The sequence below is a fragment of the Haliotis cracherodii genome, unplaced genomic scaffold (genome assembly GCF_022045235.1).
Source record: "Haliotis cracherodii isolate W230 unplaced genomic scaffold, xgHalCrac1.p SCAF_8, whole genome shotgun sequence".
NCBI classification, from domain to species: domain Eukaryota; kingdom Metazoa; phylum Mollusca; class Gastropoda; order Lepetellida; family Haliotidae; genus Haliotis; species Haliotis cracherodii.
In genome coordinates, this window is record NW_027266341.1 from 54274341 (window position 1) to 54297855 (window position 23515).

Genomic DNA, 23515 nt, shown 5'->3' on the forward strand with positions numbered 1-23515 from the left:
AGGTATGAATTAACAGAGATAGATTGTTTGTGATATATTAATTGATCCTTACAGAATATTTTATTCATATGCATATATTGTATATTATTTATTTACTTCTTTACATACATTGATCAACTATATTGTAAAATAAAATATTTAGTCATAAATGATTTGTTTTTGTCAATTACAGAGTGTGGGATTTAAAATTGTGGATATTTTATATCAACAAATATGAGTGTCCTTTACATTTTCACAACCCTATAATTAGCATAACCACCACATGCTATACAAACACTGTCCAATAGCTTATTCCAAATCATATATTTAAAGTCTACATAATTTTGTACTAGATGAAAAGATGATATAAGTAATTAATATATTTTCAATAGTTTATCTGAACACTGGGTAAGAATAAATATACTTTTCTGATGCCAAATGTCTTATTTCCAAATTTGATTGACTGCCTCCGTGGTCTAGTGGTGGAGCGTCCGCCGGAGAGAGGAAGGTCCGGGGTTCAATCCCCGGCCGTGTCAACCCAAAAGATGTTAAAAGATGGTACTTGTTGTTACCTTGTCTGGCGCTTGGCATTAAGGGACTAAAACAAGGACTGGTCTGCTCAGAGTCAGTATACCGTGTCTGAGTGGGATATTCATGTTAAACTGCGGCATGGTATCTCAGTGACCTAGCACTTTAAATTGGCTTCAGTCCGGACTAGTAAAAGCAGCCACAAAAACACACACACGTACATGCACGTCGCTATGTAAGTGCAATAATCTTGGACGCCATGTTAAACCCCATTTCACCCCACCTCCAAACTTGATTAAGTTCCTTGACAACCAGTCATACTATGACTGTTTCACTGACAGAGTAGTAGGGCTGGGACAAGTACAACTGTACTACCCACCCCCCTATTACCAGACCCTACCCAGGTACCACTGCAGGCCTTAAGAGATGGGTACAAAATGTCTGATATGGAATAGTTTGACTGTAGCACTGGCAAAATGTATTCAGATACACATATGAAACGATGGTCATCCATCAACTGAAATAGACTGAAGTTTTATCTTTATGCAAACATAAAAACCAGAAGAAATGGGGGCATAGTCAGAAAGAAATGTGAACATTAGTGACTTGTAGTGTAACCATATTCTAGATAAATTTTTTAATCAGACAATATATCAGGACTAACCAGGGGTCCTGATAGTCCTGTGGGTACCCAGGTCCTAGTCAGTACCCACCTAACCAAAGTAACCCGTCCCAGCCCTGGGGGACAAGCATGGTCTGGTTTATTCTTGCATTAACAAAATGTGTGACCAAATGCAGTAGAATAAGAATAGCCATAAAGATTGACAACTTATAATTTACTCATATTTTTTTTTTCTGGGAATATCCAATTTTGATTTAAATTTTACAAATTGAAAGACATTGATTCATACAACACAACTGGTATAGTATAATCACATAGCACGAAATCACGATCAGATATGGAACAGATGAACTTTTTGAAGATTTTCTAAATGAAGTGGACTGATAACCTGAAAGAATATATTGTTTTCATGGTCTCTATTTAAAAGAAATAAAATAAATAAATGGAGGATTTGAAGCACCACTTCTTTTGTAAGGTTTTTCAGTACAAAAAAATGTTTTAAAAATCTATTTACTCAAAAAACACAGAAACAAGCACTAGAATCCGTCTGGAAGTGCAGTAAACACAAATGACCAGTTTAGCAATCTTTAGTTGCGAAGGAAGAAAAGACGAACCAGTGTAAACACTCCTTTTCACGACACTTGCTTAAAATGTGAGTTATGGAAACAAACTTTAAGTTTATGAATATGAATACGAAGGATAATACGAACTGACGTATATATCGCGTAATGTCGAATGAATTTTATTTAAGGAGATTATTGAAGGGAGATAACTCTCGTTCTGTTATTGTATGGCTGCCCACGCGCCGACAGACATCTGCCTGCAGACATTGTCGACAACACATGATTGAACAGTCTTTTCCCAACACTGACAGGCAGGGTGAAACACATGAAGGTGACGATACTCCTTCCTGTGACAGGAAAACTATTCTTGATAGGAGAACTGATGGTTCAATATAACCCAGTGACTAAATTCAAAATCTATTTTCAGCAATATTTCTAGAGAATTGAAGTAAGATCGTGTTACGGGATGAACATTTGGGCTAGGGGTCTATAATTTTGTGAACATCACACATGCTGAAAAGGTCGTGCTGGGGTGTTGTTGCCATAGCAGAATTAATCTTGCCAGATTATATTATCTCTTTACAAACATCACCAAATGTTCAAACACGGCTAATATAGGGTCTATCGTATTTTCTTTGAAAATCACATTTAGCATGTTTAGGCATAGTCGGGGAGATTTTTTCACAGGGAAGTCAATAAAATATATATATTTTCCCTATATGTAAGTAGAGAATTTACATAGATTTGGTAATCTATGAAAATGAAGATATATCAATGTTATTGATTATAAAACTGAAAACCTGTGGTTTTACTTTAAACTTGTGGAGGATTTTTGGTGTATGTTTTTTTTATGAAAGAGACCGCATGTTGCTAATATGCCACTGTAGGCTACATTCCAACGACTTTGTGTATATCTTTGCAACCTTTAAATGATAAGGTCTGGACAAGCTTAGACAAATATTGATGGATTTCAAATAAAGTTAATTTTAGACAGATTAGGCTTTAGACTATGTGTCAAATTCAAACACATCCGACCAATCAAAACAAAATTCTCGTCAGACGATATATGACTAAAATGATCTGGGATTGGTCTCTTGAATACAACTTTGGCAAATATCCATGTATTTATTATTCAAAGGGGCGGTCGGGTAGCCTAGTGGTTAAAGCTTTCGCTCGTTAGCTGAAGACCCGGTTCGATTCCCAACATGGATTCACTGTGTGAAGCCCATTTCTGGTGCTTCACACACACCCCTGTCGTGATATTGCTGGAATATTGCTAAAAGAAGTGGAAAACCTTACTCACTCACTGTTACAATAGTAAACATCAAGGACCCCAGGACCCTGTTAAGTTTAAACTGACTTAACAATATTTAGACGTACCCAAAATAGGCACAAAACCATGATTCTAGTCTCCCTGTAATTATTCTTATTATTTCAGCAACGTCTCCACCAGGGATGCACATCCTAGAATTCCCCCGCGAACTGCAGTTCTTTATTCTGGCCAAGTTGGATGGCGTGGCCCTCGGCCATGTTCAGTGTGTTTGTCGATCATGGCAGGAAATTGTTGGACATCTGGAATCATCTTTTAACATTTGGCTGAGATGTTGTCTGAAGGAAATACCATCCTACATTCTAGTAGAACTCACAGGGATGTGTCGATTCATTGAACAAGGGGAGATAACTGCAGACGTGTGTAATCGTGTTGGGTGGGAGTTTTGGCGAGACCTGTATCGAGAATACCGACGAGGCGAGCTGCTGACTCGATGGCAGGAGACGAGTATGGAGATAACCATTCCCTTCATGTACGGCAAGGCAACATCCATTGATCTAGGGGGTAATGCTTCAGTGTCTTTCTTGTTATAACACAACTATGGGTGGCCATCTGGTAAAGAAATACAAAGTTAAAATACAGGACAAAAGTATGCAATAATAGTCAAATGTTATGAATAAATAATGGAAGTTATAAATAAAGGTAATTATTTACATACAGATAAGGAATTCAAAATACACAATGATACCAATGTACGACTCACAAACAAAAGACGTCGTGAAGAAAGAACAATGTGTACTAAAGAACTAAAGGACACTTTGTAATAAAGAACGCCAGATGGCACTGCAATTTGTAAGACATTCATGTTTTAAACGGCTTGTTCCACTGTGTATATACCGTATTCAACGTAATGAGCGCCCAGGGCGCTCTCAAAATTAGAAATGGGGGGCTTTTAATATAATGTTATTTTGGTGAGAAAAAAAACAGCCTTGAAAGATAAATTTCGTGGTTTATGCTGACAGCCTGAAATGTTTATATACAACAGACATATTTTTCCAGAATTTAATTGCGTATTATACGCGAATAAATAAGTCTTTTGTACATTGATCAATCGGAAGGGGTGCTAATTGGGATTGTTCACCAGCAAATATATTAGTAAATATCGCCATGGGCGCTTATTAGAGCAGGGCACTTATTACGTCGAATACGGTAATAAATGCATGCGAAGTGCTCAATGTATTACGTCATATCTCGTGCAAAATAAATACTTGCTTCAGCATGTTCAGAGTATCTGTATTAATATTGTGCACTTTTGATGGTTGCCTTTTGTTGAGTAAACTGTTTCAGAGTGTTTTACGCTTCTGTTTATTCCGCTGATTGACAGAGAGGTACCTAGTGTCTGGCCACACCACTGGCAATGTGCTGGTGTGGGAGAACCTGAGGGAGACAGACGCCCTCACTATGGGCCTGGTACATAAACACCACCAACATGTGTCCTGTGTCCGCGTGCTGGCCTCAGGTAGGGATGCTGTTCCGTCAATGTGTGTCTTGGATAGGCTATCTGTATTTGTTGTTAGTACATCATAAGCTATTTTAGGATCCCACCCAAGAAAACACCTGTTTCTCCTGTGCTGCATTTCAACATGTTTATCATAGTGCAATCTCATTAAAATCAGATCTAAGTTCTCGCTTTTGCTAAACAAAGATCTGAGGACATCCCATTACGGGTCACGTCAGAACGACCTTTCGTAAACTTTGACCAACCAGTGAAATGACATACGTCAGCCAATTAGAAAGCAGCTTTCTCGAGCTTCATGGTACTCGTTACAACCTGGTGACATCCATTTTTGAAAAATATGTTGGCACAGTAATCCATTAAAATTTTGAAAACTGAACAAACAAACATTCCAGAATGTCTAATATATGGTTGAAATTGTATGACAGTACTTCCCATGTACTGTGCAACGCCTCCTCCGTTCAAATGTTTTACCCACGGAAGCGAGAGATAAACAATAATTTTGACGGAATCAGTCGTACAGGCTGTAACTGTCTTTCGGAATACCCAGTGTTATCATTTTCGAGGTTGCATGATGAGAAAACACATTCCAACTGTCACTTTCATGATCTGGTAAGCGACGCGTTGATTGGTTGGATGAAGGTCATTCTGACGTGACCCGTAATGGGATGTCCTCAGATCTTTGTTTAGCGTTAGCCTCTTTTGCACATGAAAAAATACAACACTAAGGCTTAAGAAAATAAAAGAATTTTTTTCTCCGGCAATGACTTTCGAAAATAGAGTGCGGATGGGCGGTTGTTTTGGGGTTTTTTTTATTGTTCAAACTAGTATGTTCCCAAATAAACAGTTGTGTACCATCAACCTGGGAAAGGGCCTCCCTTTATAAACAAGTATACAAACTCCTAATGCCGCCATGACCATAACATGAGATGCGCAGTAAAGCAGCGTGCATGTAAAAGGAAATAACTGTGTGACATATTGGATCGCATTGTTTTAGGATATAAATTTTTATTTTTAAATTCAAATAAAAACGAAACGTGCGGCAGACTTTATGATGATGCGGGCGGTGCCTGAGAACCAAGACAAATATGTTTTTTTAGACTAATCCTATCAGTTGCATTCTCATTTCTCAACCAGTTACACCTATCTTTCTATCTTTTCTTTTTTTTCCCCCACATTCAAGTGGATGGCCTAACAACATTGTACTTGTTAATGCTATGATTTTGTTGGTTTCACTTGCAGAATATGATTATTTGCAGTCCTCCATTATATCATCTTAGTGGTCATTTGTTATGTACATCTGCTGTAAGCAGTGAGGCTGCTGTTAAAATGTAGCAACAGGACTAACATTAGATATTGTTTTATGTACTTTGCAGTAATGGCAGCATGTCTCATATATGATTACAGAAAGGAGCTGGACAGATCTAGGAGCTGCTCAAGTGGAAGATGCCTGTCCATGTGTTGCTTCCTCATCTCGAGATTGCGTCATCAATGTGTCAACGATTCGGGGTACAGACACACATCATATTGCACATTTTTCCCAACAAGTCAACAATCTCAGGTTAGTTTGGCACCTGTTTGAATGCTGGGATAGAATAAGTTATTGGCATTTCATGCTTGTCATGATGTGAGGGTCATCTAGGGTTAGAAATAGACATTCAAAACACACATTTAGTCAAGATATTATCATCATGATCATGTCATGACAATACAATTACCTTCTGATATATCAAATTTCCTTGGTTGACTTGTGTGGGATTAATTGGGTTTGTTTGATCAGGGGGAATGGGTAGCACAGTCATCAAAGGCATTGCAGTTTGCTGTGCAGAGTTGCATCCCTTGATCGTGCCAGGAGCCTATGATCACAGGTTCAAATCCCAGATCTGTCCTGACAAAAATCTTTGGTTTGGCCTGCATCACTTCTGACCTTGTGACCACAGGGACCACTTATGTTAGTTTATTATAACCATATTTTGTAATAAGCATATATACAACATATATACAACATATAGTCGGGACAAAAAAATAGTTTGTTATGTCTGTCAGTTCTTTATAAGCGTGTTCATTATAAACAAAGTTTATTGTAGTTCCTCTTTCAAGAAGTCACATCAAGATATCATATTTGTAGATAACATTAAACACCACCAGGGTGTCGTCGTACAAACAACCTGAGCGCTACGACTATCGTAAGTCTATGTTAAGGTATGGGAGTTACGATCACCTTAGGGCTAAGATCACTTTGTACAACAGCACCCAGACCAATAGGAAAGTGTATAGTTAGAGAACAATGCCATATATGCAGTGTTCGAAATACCTGCCTGCCCGACCGTCCGAGACGGGTTGATTTCAACTCGGGCTGCCAGATTTTCAAATCCCCCTGCCCGACGGTCGGGTTATATTTTATGTGTGAAAATATTCAAAAAATTTATCCGATGATAAGCATTAATTCACATGTAAATATGAATAATAAAATGTAACCAAAAAGAAACCTCGTTAGCTTATCCTGAGAAACATATGATTATAGTTGGCAGGCAGGTTTTGGTCAGGGCTGGCAAGTATTTCAGCTAGCCAGTCCTGTGGTCTGGCAGAAATCTTTGGGAGTTTCATACCCTGATATATGTTGTAGCCATCTGTAGAACTTCATTTCAGTGTTTGTGGCGAGTATTTCGTAGCGGCAGCCAAGTCGTCTGTGCTTCATGGGCAGCCTGTGTGGCGGGTGGCGTCCTCCCGACCTTTGAACCTAGAGCAGACGGATCAGCTTTGGGGACAAAGGACATCCAATGTCACAGCTGTTGCCATGACATTTGGCACGGTAAATATATATGTGTTTGAATGGCAAGGCAGATTAACTATAGTCATATGAAAATTGTTGGGTGTTCTTTAACTTCTTTTGAGTAGTATTATTCGGTCTGCTTTCTACAGTGACATATAACACTCATTATCTTGAAATGGATGTAATATTTTGACGGTGGAAAAAGAGAAGTAAAGATGATTTTACAAACTGGGAATATATTGATAACTGTCCATACACCAACGTGAAAGTTGCCAATTGAGGTGAAGGCTATACTAGATTAGATAACTGTCTATAGGCGTGACAGTAACACATACCGCTCATGCACTGTCGGGTTTAAGGCTGGACCGTCCGGGTGCATGTCCCGGGGCTGGGTCAGCGCTTCTAGCAAGTTAGTGAAGGGAAGATAAGGACCCATAAGGACCCAATGGCTCCCAGGGCTAAAAGTTAACCAAGAGGGCTGGAGGAGGTTGTGTGGGAGATGTGGGTTGATCTATAGGGTGTGGTACAGGTTGTGTCTGGGCTTATCTGTAGTGACTTGGTGTTGTGAAGCAGTGTCTGGGCTTATCTGTACTGACTTGGTGTTGTGAAGTCAGTGTCTGGGCTTATCTGTAGTGACTTGGTGTTGTGAAGTCAGTGTCTGGGCTTATCTGTAGTGACTTGGTGTTGATAAGTCTGTGTCTGGGCTTATCTGTAGTGACTTGGTGTTGTGAAGTCAGTGTCTGGGCTTATCTGTAGTGACTTGGTGTTGTGAAGTCAGTGTCTGGGCTTATCTGTAGTGACTTGGTGTTGTGAAGTCAGTGTCTGGGCTTATCTGTAGTGACTTGGTGTTGTGAAGCAGTGTCTGGGCTTATCTGTACTGACTTGGTGTTGTGAAGCAGTGTCTGGGCTTATCTGTAGTGACTTGGTGTTGTGCAGGTTGCGTGTGGGGTGTTGTGAAGTCTGTGTCTGGGCTAATCTGTAGTGACTTGGTGTTGTGCAGGTTGCGTGTGGGGTGTTGTGAAGTCTGTGTCTGGGCTAATCTGTAGTGACTTGGTGTTGTGCAGGTTGCGTGTGGGGTGTTGTGAAGTTTGTGTCTTGGCTAATCTGTAGTGACTTGGTGTTGTGCAGGTTGCGTGTGGGGTGTTGTGAAGTTTGTGTCTTGGCTAATCTGTAGTGACTTGGTGTTGTGCAGGTTGTGTCGGGGGACGTGATGGGCAACCTGATGATGTGGGACAGTGGTGTAGATGAGCTGAAGGGCAGAGAGCCTGAAGTCATACACAAGTTTTCCAGCAGTGTCAAGCAAATCTGTCTACAAGGGGAACGTCTGGTTTGTCTTCTAGGTGAGTAGTATCCTATTGCTTTAAAATGCGGGGGGGGGATATAGTCGACATCTGGTCTGTCCGTAATCATTTCCTTTCCAGAGTGTAACTCGAAAACCATTTAATATCTTTCAACAAACTTGGCAGATATATCAAACATTTCCTAAAGTGGTCCCTTTTGCTATTTGCGGATTGTTGGCATTTTTATTTTTCTCGATTTCCATGGAAACAATTTGGACATAGTCTCAAAAGGATGGGGGTTGTTTCCGTGTTGTTACTGTGAAAGAGTTTTCATCTAAATCAAGGGCTTTTGCTATTTAGGAAGTTTTCAAAATTTGAGTTTTCCCTGTTTCTATGGAAACAAGTTAGACTTAGTTTAAACGAAGATGGATGTTGTTTTCAGAGCTGAACTAAAAAACTGTTCAACATTTTTCGTCCAAACTTGGTACATGTATATTAATGAAGGGCTGAAGTGGTACCTTTTGCTATTTAGGAATATAGAAAATATTAATTTTTCCTGTTTCTATGGCAACAAGTTTGACTTTGACTCTGTTCATTGAGGTGTGTTTGTCCGGACCATATCTCTGAAACTTATAGGTATTCTTTCTTGAAACTGTGCACATACAAAGACCAGGTTGCCAAATGGTGCTGTTTGCTACTAGGGGTGTTTAGATTTATTTTCTTTTTTTATGTTTCCATGGCAACAAGTTTGACTTTGACTTTGACTCTGTTCATAGTGGTGTGTACCTGACATAGAAATACAAAGTTCCGAATCCCAATTCCATGGTATTGTTTTAACAGCTCAATGACTACTCTTGTACACAGACAGGCAGATTAGATAGAAGTTCTCTCATCAAGTTGGACTGAAAGTAACTGTCAGATAATTTGTTCTTTTGAATTTGTGGGGGCTGAGGCGTTTGTCATCTGCTGATAACTCTTGTTGTACAGCATGAAGTATGTGTCATCGCACCTCAACATCATGTCATTGTACCCTAACAACTGGTTTGCATGTGGCATAAAACAGCATTCACTCACTCGCTGACTGCCTTGGGTATACGAGGAACTATTCTGTATGCATGCTTCTACTTATTTATAGATGATGGTAGCCTGTGGGTACGCAGGGACACAAAATTCACCCAATGGTTGGCAGACGATTTGTTCGAGACGTACCAGGGAACTGCCAAGTGTCTATCATTGAGAGGGACCATATTAGCAGTTGCTACAACTATGGGTGAGACATGCTGCCAAGCGTCTATCATTGAGATGCACTTTGGGCTAAAACAAGGACTGGCCAGCTCAGAGTCAGTATACCGTGTCTCAGTTGGGTATCCATGTTCACCTGCAGCATGGTGTCTCAGCGGGCTAGCTCTATAAAACTGACATGTCCGAGGTAGTACAGTCAGCCTCAAACACACACATGCATTTACATTACTATACTGAACAACAAAAGTTCCTGTGACATTGAATAAGATTTAATGCAAAGTTATGATTTTTACCAAATCTGAAACAATTTCGGTTTGCAACAGATAAAGACTCCTGTAAGTGTTCAAATGGTTTAATTTGCCATACTGACTTCAGAAAATGCGTTGTTTCATAAAAAACATGAGCATGCCAAAATGTCAATTTACAAATCAATAGCATGTGTGTCCACCTCTGGTTGCGATGCAAGCAACACATCTTCGTCTCATGGAATGGACCAGGCTTCGCACAAAGTCATGTGGGATATCTGTCCATATCATCTGGAGCATGTTTCAAAGTTCCTGGAGTGTCTGTGGAACATGTGGTTGATGTCGAAGGCGCTGATCCATCTCATCCCACATGTGCTCAATTGGTGATTTCGTCACGGTAGTGCTGTCCATTGAGATTTCCCTCTACCACTATCAAACGGGTCCTTTGTCTTGCTGTAATCCCACCCCATACCATAATGCAACCGCCCCCGAACCGATCTTCTTCCATGACACAACGATTGACGTAACTTTCACCTCGACGTTGGTACACTCGAATCCGTCCATCACTGTGGCTGAGGTGAAAATGAGACTCGTCAGTAAATAGAACTTGTCCCCACTGCATGGCTGTCCAGCGAAGACGCTGTCTGCACCACTTTAGACTTGCTTGACAGTGGTTTCCTGTCAAAATGGGATGTCTGGCGGGTCTTCTGGCGACAATCCCTGCACATCTGAGGCGGCGACGTACGGTTTGTGAAGATGTTCATCGAAGGCCAGGGATGCTTCTTTCAGTCACTGTTGCTGGCTGGAATCAATTTCGTAGGTGTTTTGTTCGAATCCAGTTGTCTTGTCGATTATTGGTTACGCGTGGCTTGCCACTCCGAGGATGGTCTCTGACTGCATCCGTCTGTTGCCAACGTTGCCATAAACACCAAATGGTGTTTCTGTGGACGTTAAATGGTCTTGCAACATCATGTTGACTCGATCCTGGTTCAAGCATACCAATGGCTCGCTGACGCTCATTTTCGGACAGGTGTGGCATTTCATAATGTTGAATAATTGCGTAATTTTGTTGTTTTTCTGAGTGGTTGTTGTCAGCACGATGCTAAACAATACATATGGAATCCTGTTAACGCACGTGTTTTTAAACCCATTCTTGGGAAGTGAAATGCATGGGGCTTGCATAAAAGTCAACTTTTGCATGGAATGCATGCTTTTCTGTAGCAGTTCCATTTTCGTGACTTGATTCCAAACATGTATTACAATATTGAAAACCAAACTTTACTTGTTTGAAAAATACACTAAAATATTGGTGTCACAGGAACTTTTGTTGTTGAGTATATATGAGTGAAATGAGTGAGTGAGTATGGTTTTACACCACTTGTAACAATATTCCCGCAAAATCACGGCGAGGGACACCAGAAATAGGTTTAACCCCATCAGGTCATGCTCATGTGCAAGGGTTGCCCAGTCGTTTAAGGCACTGCAATTTGCAATACAGAGTTGCATCCCTTGGGCATGCCAGAAACCTTTGATCATGGGTTCGAATCCCTGTTGACCCTGATTATGTTTCTAGTTTTGTCAGCACCGTACCTGTGCTCATGGGTTTCACCTAAGTAGTATATGTCTGAGACCTGCATTAGGCTGGGATGGGTATCTCGGTTCTCAGGTCGGGTGGGTAATGAGTAGGACCTGTGGTTAGTCACGTGATATATTGTTTAATGACATGGTTACACTACAAGTCACTAATGTTTGCATTCCTTCTGACCTTCATATGCTTTATTAAAGAAACTGCTCCAGTTAACTTCAGGGTATGCTTGATCAGATTGTTTTGTACGTGTATCCCAGTGTTATGGGTTTTTGGACGCTTAAGAAAATTCGTAGTTTTCTCTCTAATCACATGAACAACTGTAAAAAATCTCATTCTCTCATAAAAGACAACTTTCCCTTTAAAACAAGCCATCATCTGGCTATTTACAATGTCTGCATGATGCTACACCCCCATTATGGCGAGAGTAATTGCGATAAACATGACCGTCAGAAAACGTATGATGTCCGAAAACCTATGATCCAATGATGTATGCTACTATCTAAGTAGTTTTTGCAAGGCTCCAGTAAAACAATTCCCAACTTTTGAGAGCTACAGCAGGTACTCGTGTAGGGTCGGTTGATAGGGGGTCGGGTACCTGGGTAGTAAATTTGGACTTGTCACAGCCCTAACCTGCATCACTTCAGGCTTTCCTCCCATACTAAGCTGACACAAAATGATATAACTTGATAACTGTTCAAAGCGGCGTTAAACCCAACTCACTCACTCATGCTTATACGTCCTGTGTCACCATGTGCTTTCCTCACACATTGAGCTGGTATGCTACAAAACAACTGAAATACTCTTTCACAGACAAATTTTGCGTCCATGAACTGATTTCCTTTTCTACCATCAGGTGGAGTGTTCCTCTACAGTATACCAGACAACAAATCGTGGGATATGTTGGAGTTCAAACATCCAGATAGTGTTGTTAGGACTGGGAAAAACACAATCACATCTATATCACTTGGAGATGATGGCAAGAGTCCTGTGGTTGCCATAGCAGCTGATGATGAAACTATCACCATCATCAGGTGGCAGCCATTTTGAATTATTTGAAGCAGACGTGACCAAACAATTTCATTGCTGATCGATCGGCATGACTGGGAATGTGTTGAGAATCTCGTCACTCTTGATTAGCTAGTTTTGACAGTTGTTTACACACATGCTTTTATTATTCTGGCATCTTGTGGATAGTCAAGAACAGCGTTGGCCAAAGCATTGCAGCAGCTATTTGAACCATGTTAACTCGGCCTGAGGAAGTGTTGTGCTCGATTACATTCATTACAGTCAAATTACTTAACATGTTTTTGTGAAGAATTCCAGCAGGATTATTGTGTCTCAGAATACTTTCTCGATGCTTGAAGAGAATTTCAGTAAGATTGTTATGGTTGGAAAAAAATGCCAACACCTGATTTAAGCAAACCAGAATTGTTCAAATATTGCTCAGTGACAATCACCATGACTGGTGGAATACTCTTGTCTCTTGGTTGACAGACCACATCCGTGGTCTAGTGGTTGAGCATCTGCCCAGAGAGTGAAAGGTCCGGGCTTCGAACCCCGGCCGCGTCATACGAAAAGACGTTAAAATATGGTACTTGTTGTTACCCATTCTGGCCTTCAGTATGAAGGGGCTAAAACGAGGACTGGTCGGCTTGGAGTCAGTATACTGTGTCTTAGTGGGGTATTCATGTTAAACTGCGGCATGGTATCTCAGTGGGCTAGCACTATAAATTGGCATCAGTTCGGACTAGTACAAGCAGCCATGCACATGCACATGCACTCGGATGCATGTCGATATAAAAGTGCAATGATGTTGGACGCGACGTTAGTCTCCATTTCACCTCACCTCTTGATTGTGAAGAGTGTGTAGTGTTGAACAAACAAAAGCATCTGTGATTTAGTTGTTCTCCTCGGGGGCCAATCCATATTAACTTTGATGTTGTTAGCTCAACTGACACAGGTTCGTGTGAGCTTGTTGCAGGACATGTTATCTGTTGTCGATCTGTTATGAACATTTACACCTCGACTTGCCTGAAATGAATGTTCATGTGGGGTTACATCTCCATCAAAATCTTTACTTATTACATCATGGATAGTATATAATAGTATCCATTATTGCCGCCATATTGAATTCTTGGGGGGAGGGGTAGCCCAGTCTAAAGCACCACAATTCACTGTGTGGTGTGGCATCCCTTGGGTGCACCAGGATCCACTGATCATGGGTTTGAGACAAGATTTGCCCTGATTATGATCCCTGGATTGTCAGCATCATACCCATGCTTGTGGTTTCCACCTGTTCAGGCTTTCCTCCCACACTACATGCACTAAGCTGACATGCCATGATATAACTGAAACAAAGCATTTATACCCGCTCACTCACTACTTTGAATTATTACTCAGCAATTTTTATATGTACCGTTTTGTCAATTAATATATCACTTCATGATTGCAATTTTGTGAAAATAGATGTTTATATGTTTTTTTGTAATTTGAGTTTTTGACCTTTTGTGATCTGTATGATTTTGATTTGAACTAGTTTAGAATTTAATGTGTGATATTTCATAAGTTCATGTGTGCCAGAGAGCCTAATGGTGCTATCAGTTTGAGAATTGTATCTACTTGATTATATTAATAGTTATAACATGAGTACAGTATTGAAAACAATCTATCCCTTCACTAGTGTAAATTTCATTTCAATATTTAACATATGTCAGTGCCATTGCCAAATAGAATAGCAGGAATCACGTATGGATGTAAAGGGGGTTACTGGGATTAGAAACCCGTGCAGATCCGGGGTAGAATAGGTCTGCAGCAACCAATGCATGCCATAAAAGGGGACTATGCTTGTCGTAAGTGGCGACTAACGGGATCGGGTGGTCAGGCTCGCTGACTTGGTTGATGCATGTCATTTATCCCAATTGCATGGAACAATGCTCATGATATCCATCACTGGATTGTCTGGTCCAGACTCGATTATTTACAGACTGACGTCATGTAGCTGGAATATTGCTGAGTGCGGCGTTAAACAACAAATGAATGAACAAACAAACTGTGATTAGTGTCTGTTGTTCAGGATGTCTGCTGGTCTATTCAAGTTTTTTTACAATGCATACTTAAAAGAACATTGCCACGCTTCTCACATTCACCTTTGCCAAAAAATAATATGCAACCTGTTGCCAAATTGGAATTTGTTTTATAGACAATGTTATGTTTTATACAATTTGACAATTAGTTTATGATTTTTAGCTGCATAGCTTCATAGTGGGGATAGATTGACTTAAAATATGTCATCGCTGATACACAACAGTCAACAAGAAGCCATACCAGCGGACCTTTGGGCTTCGAATGGACACCCACGTCAAACAAACAAATGTATGTGTATATATGCATATCATCACTTAGCACCTTGTTAAGCTTTGAGTCCATGATTTGATTATTTACAGGCCGCTATGATTTAGTTTGATTATTTACAGGCCGCTATGATTTAGTTTGATTATTTACAGGCCGCTATGATTTAGTTTGATTATTTACAGGCCGCTATAATTTAGTTTCATCATTTACAGGCCCCTATGATTTAGTTTCATTATATACAGGCCGCTATGATTTAGTTGGATTATTTACAGGCCGCTATGATTTAGTTTCATTATTTACAGGCCGCTATGATTTAGTTTCATTATATACAGGCCGCTGTGATTTAGTTTGATTATTTACAGGCCGCTATAATTTAGTTTGATTATTTAAAGGCCGCTATGATTTAGTTTCATTATTTACAGGCCGCTGTGATTTAGTTTGATTATTTACAGGCTGCTATGATTTAGTTTGATTATTTACAGGCCGCTGTGATTAAGTTTGATAATGTACAGCCCGCTATTATTTAGTTTCATTATTTACAGGCCGCTATGGTTTAGTTTGATTATTTACAGACCGCTATGATTTAGTTTGATTATTTACAGGCCGCTGTGGTTTTGTTTCATTATTTACAGGTCGCTATGATTTAGTTTCATGATTTACAGGCAGCTGTAATTTAGTTTCGTTTTTGGTGACTGCAGCATTGAACAACCTTCACTCATTGTTAATAAACATTGCAATGTTTACTTGAGGGAAATTTCTTTACAATGTGTTGGGTCATTATCAATAGGAATAGATAAAGTTTTACCAGACGCAATACTTCACATTTTATGCACATTACTATAAAAAATGGACACAAAAAATATCGTTTTGAAGAAAAGATGGAAGTTGGAATGATTTAAACTAACTAAATTTAAGCATGTAGACAAGATTTATCTGGCATTTCTTGTCTGATAGGAAATACAGTCAATGTTAAGACAGTCCATGTGAGATTTCCTTCTCTCAGTCAATAAGTTTGATTCAAAGAAGAAAATCCACGTCTATGATAAACACAAGGCATCATACATACATGGTTTATTGAAAGCATTAGTTGTTTATTGCCAGGCAAGTTTATCTCTGCAGCCTTTGTAATATGCAGCTACTAGCTGAGTCGTCTCGCATCAAAACACAGGGCTGTACACTGATCACGGTGTTGGATTAACCAGACTGATTAATGAGTAATTTCAGTCATTCATAATGTCGGCGTCAGAGTGCAGGACTGTCAGATAAACGGGTCTGAATAGCACTAATTAAATTGGTTCCCATCATTTGTCAGATAAGGCAGATTGTCGGATTAACGAGACGTGACGGTACTTTGTATTTTATGTGTTATTGGCCACCCTGGTTTCCCAACATTTGGATGGGTGGAATGGCATAGGGATTATGAGCTGTGGGAGTAACCCACTCTAACATTAGGGGTTCTTGGATGGGTGGAATGGCATAGGGATTATGAGCTGTGGGAGTAACCCATTCTAACATTAGGGGTACTTGGATGGTGGAATGGCATAGGGATTATGAGCTGTGGGAGTAACCCATTCTAACATTAGGGGTACTTGGATGGTGGAATGGCATAGGGATTATGAGCTGTGGGAGTAACCCACTCTAACATTAGGGGTTCTTGGATGGGTGGAATGGCATAGGGATTATGAGCTGTGGGAGTAACCCACTGTAACATTAGGGGTACTTGGATGGTGGAATGGCATAGGGATTATGAGCTGTGGGAGTAACCCATTCTAACATTAGGGGTACTTGGATGGTGGAATGGCATAGGGATTATGAGCTGTGGGAGTAACCCACTCTAACATTAGGGGTTCTTGGATGGGTGGAATGGCATAGGGATTATGAGCTGTGGGAGTAACCCACTGTAACATTAGGGGTACTTGGATGGTGGAATGGCATAGGGATTATGAGCTGTGGGAGTAACCCACTCTAACATTAGGGGTTCTTGGATGGGTGGAATGGCATATGGATCATGAGCTGTGGGAGTAACCCACTCTAAAAAAGGGGTACTTGGATGGGTTGAATGGCATAGAGATTATGAGCTGTGGGAGTAACCCACTCTAACATTAGGGGTTCTTGGATGGGTTGAATGGCATAGGGATTATGAGCTGTGGGAGTAACCCACTCTAACATTAGGGGTTCTTGGATGGGTGGAATGGCAAAGGGATTATGAGCTGTGGGAGTAACCCACTCTAACATTAGGGGTACTTGGATGGGTTGAATGGCATAGGAATTATGAGCTGTGGGAGTAACACACTCTAACATTAGGGGTACTTAAATATTAAATATTTCTTCATATGTGATTTTTCCCATAGCAATATTTGAATATCAGTAAATAGTTTTTGAAATATTATACAATTACAATAAATGTTTGAAAATCAACATACTTTCTAAAATAATATTTTAAATTCGTTAAATATGTTATTTTCATAATTTAAACTAAGGATATGTACATGGATGTAGCAGCCCATACAAATATTGAGTACACATATAAATTGAACAATTGATTGTCCAACCAAATGACCAACAGTGACTTTCTGCTCTCTCGGGATGGGACTCCAGGGATTCATGGAGGTTGCGGGAGTTCTTCTTTCTGGGTCGAACAGGACTTCCAATATGTAATTGGAGTATCGTGGTTTCAGTGTAGGCTTGTTCTGTCTTGAAGAAGTTTATCATATATAGATGTTTGGGTGAGGACTGCCCCAAATGGTTGTCAACTTCTGATGCCACCCCTCAACATGGTTGGTGCTTCTGGGGCAACAGTTTCATGGTGGTTCCACATATGGCCATGGGTGCCTTCTACCCAAAAGTCTGTAACATTTTTAGCAAATCTTAGTACTCAAGGGTCGTGAAGGGGTATTCATTAAGGACATTAAGCCACATGTCTTCAATGCCAGCTGGGGGCACTGGTGGCCCAGTTGTCTAAGGCGCCGCGATTTGCTGTGCAGAGTTGCGTCCCTTGGGCACGTCAGAAACCTATGATTATGTTTCTAGGTTTGTCAGCACCATACCCGTGCTCGTGGGTTTCACCGAAGTGGTAAATGTCTGAGACCTGCATCACTTCGGTCTTTCCTCCCACATTAAGCTGACACGCCGGGATATAACTGGAATACTGTTAAAAGCGGCGTTAAACCCAACTCACTCACTCACTAACTCAATGCCAGCTACAGGAACTAATGGCTAATCGGAAGTTGACTGGGTCGTCTCGACGAAAGTCAGCTTGCTGTCTATGTTTCTGCACATCTTGCCAAATGCCCACTCGTGTCACTGAACACCCCTTTCAGTGGGATGGTCCAAATCACCCCTCTATTGTTCTGTGCCTGACTGACTTTGTTGTTTAAAGAAATGTTGTGAAACCAGAGCGACACAGCGTCTTGGAACCCCCAAATCTATAGACAAAGATATATTCCTTAACAGAGGTTCTTAAAATATAACGATAGACTTTCAAGTCATGTTTTGCAAAATTGACCATCCCAGAAAAAAAACATGTATTGGAATTCACAACTATTGAAATGGTTTTGATACTTCTTTTATTTTAATGCTATCATTATTACAATCATAGAGAGCTTATATCAGAACTTCAATCATCGAGAGCCTATATCAGAACTACAATCATCGAGAGCCTATATCAGAACTACAATCATAGAGAGCCTATATCAGAACTACAATCATAGGGAGCCTTTACAGAACTACAATCATAGAGAGCCTATATCAGAACTACAATCATAGAGAGCCTATATCAGAACTACAATCCTAGAGAGCCTATATCAGAACTACAATCATAGAGAGCCTATATCAGAACTACAATCATAGAGAGCCTATATCAGAACTACAATCATAGAGAGCCTATATCAGAACTACAATCATAGAGAGCCTATATCAGAACTACATTCATAGAGAGCCTATATCAGAACTACAATTATAGAGACCCTACATCAGTATTACATTTATACTACTCAAACACATCAGTCTGCATATCTCACCTCTAAGTAGTAAATAGAGATATATATGAGTATGTTATCATACTGGTTTTACGAAACGAGTCTCAGAATTTCTTGTATTTCCCCGAGCAAGAGTGAGGGTAATACATGTTATCTGACACAAGTTTCGTAAAATCAGTGTGACACACATGCTCATATAATAATCTCTTTTGAAGTAATTTCTTTATTACCGATTATTTCTTATCCTTCTGAGCTCCCTTCAGAAAAATGTGTCATAATAATAATCCTTTTGAGCTCCCCATTACAGAAATATGTCATAATAAGATCTGAATGACGCAACGATGCTGTCCGGTAGGGCTGGGACTGGTAACTTGGGTACTAGGGTCGGATGGGTCCTGAGGAGGATCTGGGTACCCACAGGACTACCCAGACCCGTGGTTAGTCACGTGATGTATTGTTTAATGACAAAAACTCACTTTAGCTCAGTGGTTTTACACTATATGTCGCTAATGTTCGCATTTCTTTCTGACGTTACACACATTCCTTTTGACTTGCTGCATATGTTTGAGTAAGGATAACGCTTCAGTCAACTTCCGTGTCAACTTTCGTTTGATACATGTATCTAAATAGTTTTGGCCAGGGCTGTGTTAAAACAATTCTGAATCAGACATTTTGTTCCCAACTCGAGACCTGCAGTGGGTACCTGGGTGGGGTCGGATAGCCGGGTAGTAAATGTGGACTCGTCCCAGTCCTACTGTCCGAATGATGGAAACAATACACTGTTGTGGTGTGGCTGTATTTGCCAAACAAGTGGAAGTGAAATGTCTACATCATCAAAATAACAATGCTTTGACGTTTTGGTCATTCATTGAAAAATTTCAGAATATTTAATGTATGTTCTAATTTGTAAAATGTGTTATGTATCATCAGTTTCTTTGATTTTGGTTTAATTTCCATTGAGTTGTACTACTTCCTTTCAACCACTTATCATTTATTAAATGTCTTGTAAAATCATTCCAAATATGCCTACACAATGTTTCAAATACTTTTATGCAGAACAAATAAAATAATATTAGTATTATTTTTGTCTGTGTCTGATAACTATGTCTGGTAATGAGGGCGGTCGGGTAGCCTAGTGGTTAAAGCGTTCGTTCGTCACGCCGAAGACCCGGGTTCGATTCCCGACATGGGTACAATGTGTGAAGCCCATTTCTGGTGTCCCCCGCCGTGATATTGCTGGAATATTGCTAAAAGCAGCGTAAAACTATACTCACTCACTCACTCTGGTAATGACAAAATTAAAAGACGGTCAACATGGATGGTCATATTGGCAGTTGCATATGAATAGTATGATCACCACCGAGGATGACCAACCCTGGCTGTCATGTGTATGTCAGCATTGACACTCAGATAGCTCAGATAGTTTAACCACTTTCTCACTCAAACATCTTGTCAAAAGTTCGTTGAAGCTGAGAAAAACATGTTAAGAAAACCTGAAGTCAGATTGCTACATACGAACTCCCAACAGTGTTTGCTTCATTTGAACTCATATCAGTGCTTGCTTTTTATAAACTCACGATAGTGTTTGCTTCCTATAAACTCCCAACAATGTTTGCTTCATGTGAACTCACAACAGTGTTTGCTTCATGTGAACTCACAACAGTGTTTGCAGTGTGTGGATCGATGCTCATGATATCAATCACTGGATTGTCTGATCCAGACTCGATCATATAGCTGGAATATTGCTGAGTGCGGCATAAAACGACAAACCAACCAACAACACAACAATGTTTGCTTCCTATAAACTCACGACAATGTTTGCTTCCTATAAACTCACAACAGTGTTTGCTTGATAAAACTAGTAACACAACACAAGGACACAACTCTTGCGCTACCTTAGACGAATACGCCACCCATATTGTGTGTAAAATAGAGAATAAACCAAAGTCATCATCATTGATATATATTTATTTACAACAAAAATAGTCACAATTATTATTTACAATAGGAAATATACATCAACACATTATTTTGGCATACCATTTAGAGGCTGACGTTCCTGCCAGTTCTTCACAAGCAGCCCACCAAATCCCAGTTTCTTTGTCATTGTGATGAAAGATACGTGAAAATAGACCCATCATGCCTCTAACAATGTTATAGAATTGAGAAATCAAGCAATGTGGCTCTCTAGCTCACCTGTTTCATATGGACCTGCAACATTATAACAAATATGAACTGACGTGATCAAGAAAATATTCAATATATCCACTGACTTTGAATATACACACAGTCCAGTCCACATGAGGCAGCCATTTTGTCACTGTTGTGGTCACAACCTATCATCCTAAGACACATTCAATCAATAGAAATATTTTGAATTTTTCTTCATAAAATATTTGGAAGTTCGAAATCCTAAAATGTACACAGCTCTACCCGTATGTACGAATCTGATACTGACTGCAATGAAAATAAAATACCTAGAGATCACCCTATGGAAGCTTTGATTTCAAGTTGCACCTGGTATGCAGAGAAATTAAGGTGTTATCTTAGTGGCAGACAAACACTGATAAAATTGAGTGACTGAGTGAGTTGGGTTTAACACAGCTTTTAACAGTATTCCAGTTACATCACAGCGTGTCAGCTTAATGTGGGAGGAAAGCCCAAAGTGATGCTGGTCTCAGACTTCGGTGAAACCCACGAGCACGGGTATGGTGCTGACAAACCTAGAAACATAATCGGAGCAAACCCACAATCATGGGTTTCTGGCGTTCCCAAGGGAGGTAACTCTGCACAGCGAATCGCGGCGCCTTAGACGACACTGATAAAAGTTTGAGTGGAACTAGACCTCCTACCTACTTAGGGACTGGCCTTTAACTCTGTGCATGTGTGTGTTGTTTTTTTTGGGGGGGTTGTGGGGTTGTGGGGTGTGGAGGAGATTGGTCTTAGGGTGTGTTATATTTTGCTGCAGACCCCCATGTTATGTAACATTTTTTTATGCCTCTACCCCAAAACAAAGATGTAACATTTTTTTCAAGATTCCCCTCTACCTATAATAATTGACCTGTCCCTAAATAATAATCAAATTTATAAAGAGAAATATTTGAAAATATAGAACAGGTTTTTTCATTACAGGGGTGAGAATCTTCCGCGAATTTTAGTGATCACAAATTTGTTAAAATCTCACGGCTTCTCCCCTAAACAACCCCAAATTATAGACCATGCTCCAAAGCAAATAAGTTTCGGCTGAAAAGAAAAATATCCATTCTCATCCCTGATTTTATTAAGAAGGTTGAAATAATGTGTGAGTAAATGATGGGCATCCTGTTTTCACAAACAAATTTGAAGTACTCCCTTGTCATGTGTTTAAAGCTTACTGGTATATCTCCACACATGTACAGAGGAGGATACATCAGTATAGATTGTCAATGAAACAGCAGTTCACTCATACCACCAACTGTCATTCCGACTATCACATGATCAAACGTCATTGGTTACCATGGTTACAGAACAAAAACACTGTACACAAAATATTGCACTTGCATGATAAAGTGTGACAAGCAGACTGTTTGATTAACAACATGAAGCCCTCTGTCATGCAATCTTGAATCAAGGTGAAGTATCTCCTTCGTCCGTATACAATAAGCAGCATCCCAGTGATGGAGACAATGCATAGACATGGACAATAGTCGTAATGCTGGGCCAACAATACAATCAGGTTATCTAGGGTTGTTAACAGTATTCCAGTTATATCACAGCGTGTCAGCTTAATGTGGGTGGAAAGCCCGAAGTAATGCAGGCCTCAGACATTTACCACTTCGGTGAAACCCACGAGCACGGGTATGGTGCTGACAAACCTAGAAACATATACATATACATATACATATATAACCTGTCTTTTCTGAGCGAGATTGAGAGGAATACATTAATTCTTACACAAGTTTCGTAAAATCAGTATGATACACATGCAGTGTAATAATGACTTTATTACCCATTATTTCTTAATCCTTTTAAGCTCTCCTTGAGAAATGTGCACTGATCGTGACCGCCATCTAAGAAACCACTACTGTAGAATGACGTCCACAATTTTCAGCTATGACGTCGTTTCTAGCGAGACATCAATCCAACATTATGATTCAAATGACATCAACAATGCCGCGCTGATGATGATGTTTCTTTTCTTGATGATATACAAAAGACCCATGCTTCAGGGGAATCACATATTCCTTGAATAGTTATAGTATTGAAAATGAATCATAAAATATAACAATAATGATGCAACCTGCCTCACTTTTTTCGGTGGATCAAAATCTAATAATTTCTTGTAGCCTCATCTTGGAAATTGCTGATAATGAATGATAATCATGTGAGTTACTGATTTATTTGTTTACAAAAACTTAAAGGGCAATAGCAGTTCAAATCTCAGTCCCCTTGCCGGGCTTTATTTTATGTGCCTGCATAATCACCAGATGCCAATCTGGGCTGAACACAAATGAAACCAGTCATGATTACAGGCCATAATAAGCACATTTGGAAATGGTAAAGAAAAAGCCATCCATATTTCAATACTTTCAAAGTTTTCAA

At 39.9% G+C, this 23515-nt stretch overlaps 1 protein-coding gene across 1 annotated transcript; it reads left to right on the forward strand.

The window, feature by feature from the left end:
* Window positions 1–1944: 1944 nt before the first annotated feature.
* LOC139449996 (uncharacterized) lies at window positions 1945–13918 on the forward strand. The gene is made up of 8 exons (XM_071231606.1): window positions 1945–2023; window positions 3131–3526; window positions 4347–4481; window positions 5886–6039; window positions 7128–7290; window positions 8444–8591; window positions 9667–9801; window positions 12460–13918. Exons 1-8 carry the CDS (start codon window positions 1972–1974, stop codon window positions 12651–12653), a joined length of 1377 nt encoding a protein of 458 aa, XP_071087707.1. The 5' UTR covers window positions 1945–1971; the 3' UTR covers window positions 12654–13918.
* The last annotated feature ends 9597 nt before the right edge of the window (window positions 13919–23515 follow it).

What these genes read in the sequence shown, in the direction of transcription:
- LOC139449996 (XM_071231606.1), top strand. Translation starts at nt 1,972, where the DNA reads ATGATTGAACAGTCTTTTCCCAACACTGACAGGCAGGGTGAAACACAT. An exon ending in TTGCCATGACATTTGGCACG is followed by an intron (nt 7,291 to 8,443) that starts GTAAATATATAT and finishes GGTGTTGTGCAG; the next exon opens with GTTGTGTCGGGGGACGTGAT. An exon ending in AGCAGTTGCTACAACTATGG is followed by an intron (nt 9,802 to 12,459) that starts GTGAGACATGCT and finishes TTCTACCATCAG; the next exon opens with GTGGAGTGTTCCTCTACAGT.